Raw genomic sequence first — 2,319 nt, 5'->3', positions numbered from 1 at the left:
GCTGCGGTTCGTCAAATACGTACTCGGGAGCCGGTAAACAATTCACTACACTATTTGTCGTAGAATCGTTTAGAGTATCTGTATTTTTCTGCCGTAATAAGGCTAGCTCCGATTCCTCTCTTAGTTCGCTATTTAACGTTGTTTCTTGTTCGCTCGCAAACAATTCAATGCATTCACCGTCTCTTTGAGGAAGTTCTGACAGCGACCGCCACAGTTTGTGTAAAAAATCTCTGAAAAGCAAAAGTGTGGGTTGGTTGGATCGGGAGCTATCCTCGGCGTTCCGCGTATGTCATGAGGCGTCGACCGTAGTTTGATATAACCTTCTGAATCTATCCTTTCCCAATACTTATTGCCAGAATTGGTCCCTTTGATAGTATTCACTATCTCGTACCTTTCGGCAATAGTAGCCCGGGTTGTCTCGTCGAAAAGTGAATCTCGCGAACGCGCCATGTACGCATCTTCTGTCTTCTCTATCCGAATCCCTTCAGAACGAGTTTTCATTGTTGAGTTCCCTATCAGACGCCTCAACTCTGTAATACCTCATCCTATGGCGCATTACTTTCACTCTTGACACTTTCCTCAATTTACTCTACAAACGTAACTCTCGTAGAAGTATGTATTTGGCCTCCTGTGCACTAACTTCTCTAATCGACAGTGTTGCGTTCGCAACGCGCTTCATAATAGCGTAATTAAGCAAATTCGGATCACAACGCTTCACGGCTGCGCCAATAAATTTCTTAAACTTGAGAGTATCAGGCTCGGCCTTGCTTACGTATGCGGCCGTGTACTCGGCTGCTCCGTACGCGTTCCCAATGAGCTGAATATCCATGTCCGCCCACCAAACTGAGAGAAGTGTAGGGCAGTATTTTTTATTGTAGCACAGTCCATCTTTAATTGCATCTGTATCAACTGAACGCCGTCAATGGATCTCTGTTTTTTTTCTTGAAAGTCCTATAGGTAACCAAACCTACAGTCGTTTCCTGATTTTTGACAAGATGACTGAGACGAGCAAACATGCTGTTGCAACACGAGCTAGATCACAATCCCAATCTGGCCTTCCCGGCGAGGGTGGCCTAGCTGAAAGAATATCAAAATTTGCTTCACGTTCTCTTACACAAATTCTGCATTTACAGACTTTCAGCTCTGCAGTACTCTTCGTCAAGACGGAATCTATATTGTCAATGTAGGAAGCTAACCTTGTGCGCCCAAACACTGATCTGACAGTATCAGTACATCTGGGGCGTCTCGGACCCATAACAAGGCGTGTATGTGCGGAGAACCCCGCTGTTGAAATTCTAAGCGCCAGAAATAACCAATTATATCATCTAGAGATTTCGCTTTGCCACAAAGCATATTGTCAAAAAATGCTCTGAATCGCCTATCCAAATGCCGAGCCGTGATATCAGGATTTGCAGTCAGATACCTGCGTCTTTGCTGACTGGACAACGATCGAGCTTTTTCTAGCCTTAGTGCTGGATCACAGGCGTGAAAGAAGTCTGGACAGATTGGGTCAGCAGCACTAAGAGTTAGAAAAACACGTAGGCCACCGCGATGGCAAAACACAGTTCCCTAACATGGTCATTAGGTCATCTCTGACATTGGCCCAGTATAGTCCGCTTTACGAACGCCTCGACAATAAGGTTTTAAAGACTCTAGTAGTTCCATCGTAGCATCGATATCCTTTCTTATACTTTCTGAGCAACCCTCAACGGATGTACATCTCGGTCTGTCATTATTTGGGCAGGACCAACCATGCGAACCAGGCCGTCTATCTGTCTACGTTGAATGAGGTTCAAGCAGAAAAACTTTATGTTACAGTGTGTTACAAAACTCCGATCCTGCCATTTCATGGTGAGGGCACAGTATTATGCGAGTTTGTATTCGTGCGTTCGATTTTCTACATCGACCAAAGGATGCATTCCCCCTTCTCCGTTTGAAAAAATGGTAGGAAAACAGTTCTGCATTAACATTGTCGTGGTGTATTCATTAATTCGATTCTCCCAACGTATTAACTCGCCCACGGGGTATATTGTTTTTCCTGCTACACTATTCGCCGCAATAATATTGTTTTTGCTTCGGTTTGCGTGTTGGATTGATCAGCTTGTAGCTCAATCGATTTCTCGCCGTCAAAATGTTCTTCAGTGGAATTTCTTTCCCGACTATCGTCGGCCATCTTACCAGTTTGGTTTATAACTGGAGGCCATTTTCATTGTAGGCCGCACCCTCAGATGGTCGACCTTGTTGATCTCGCATCATCCAAAGCTCATTTTCTTCTTCCTGTGTGAGTTCAATGCTAGTCATTGACGCATCAGGGTCTGA

General features: G+C 44.6%; 1 protein-coding gene across 1 annotated transcript; it reads right to left on the bottom strand.

The window, feature by feature from the left end:
- Positions 1-589: 589 nt before the first annotated feature.
- PPTG_19929 (hypothetical protein) lies at positions 590-829 on the bottom strand (the record flags this gene model as incomplete). Its single annotated transcript, XM_008918492.1, has 1 exon — positions 590-829. One exon carries the CDS (start codon positions 827-829, stop codon positions 590-592), a length of 240 nt encoding a protein of 79 aa, XP_008916740.1.
- Positions 830-2,319: the final 1,490 nt, after the last annotated feature.

This window comes from Phytophthora parasitica (genome assembly GCF_000247585.1).
Source record: "Phytophthora parasitica INRA-310 unplaced genomic scaffold supercont2.216, whole genome shotgun sequence".
Lineage (NCBI taxonomy): Eukaryota > Oomycota > Peronosporomycetes > Peronosporales > Peronosporaceae > Phytophthora > Phytophthora nicotianae.
The sequence above is the reverse complement of the archived record's forward strand: the minus strand, read 5'-3'. Positions and strand labels throughout refer to the sequence as shown.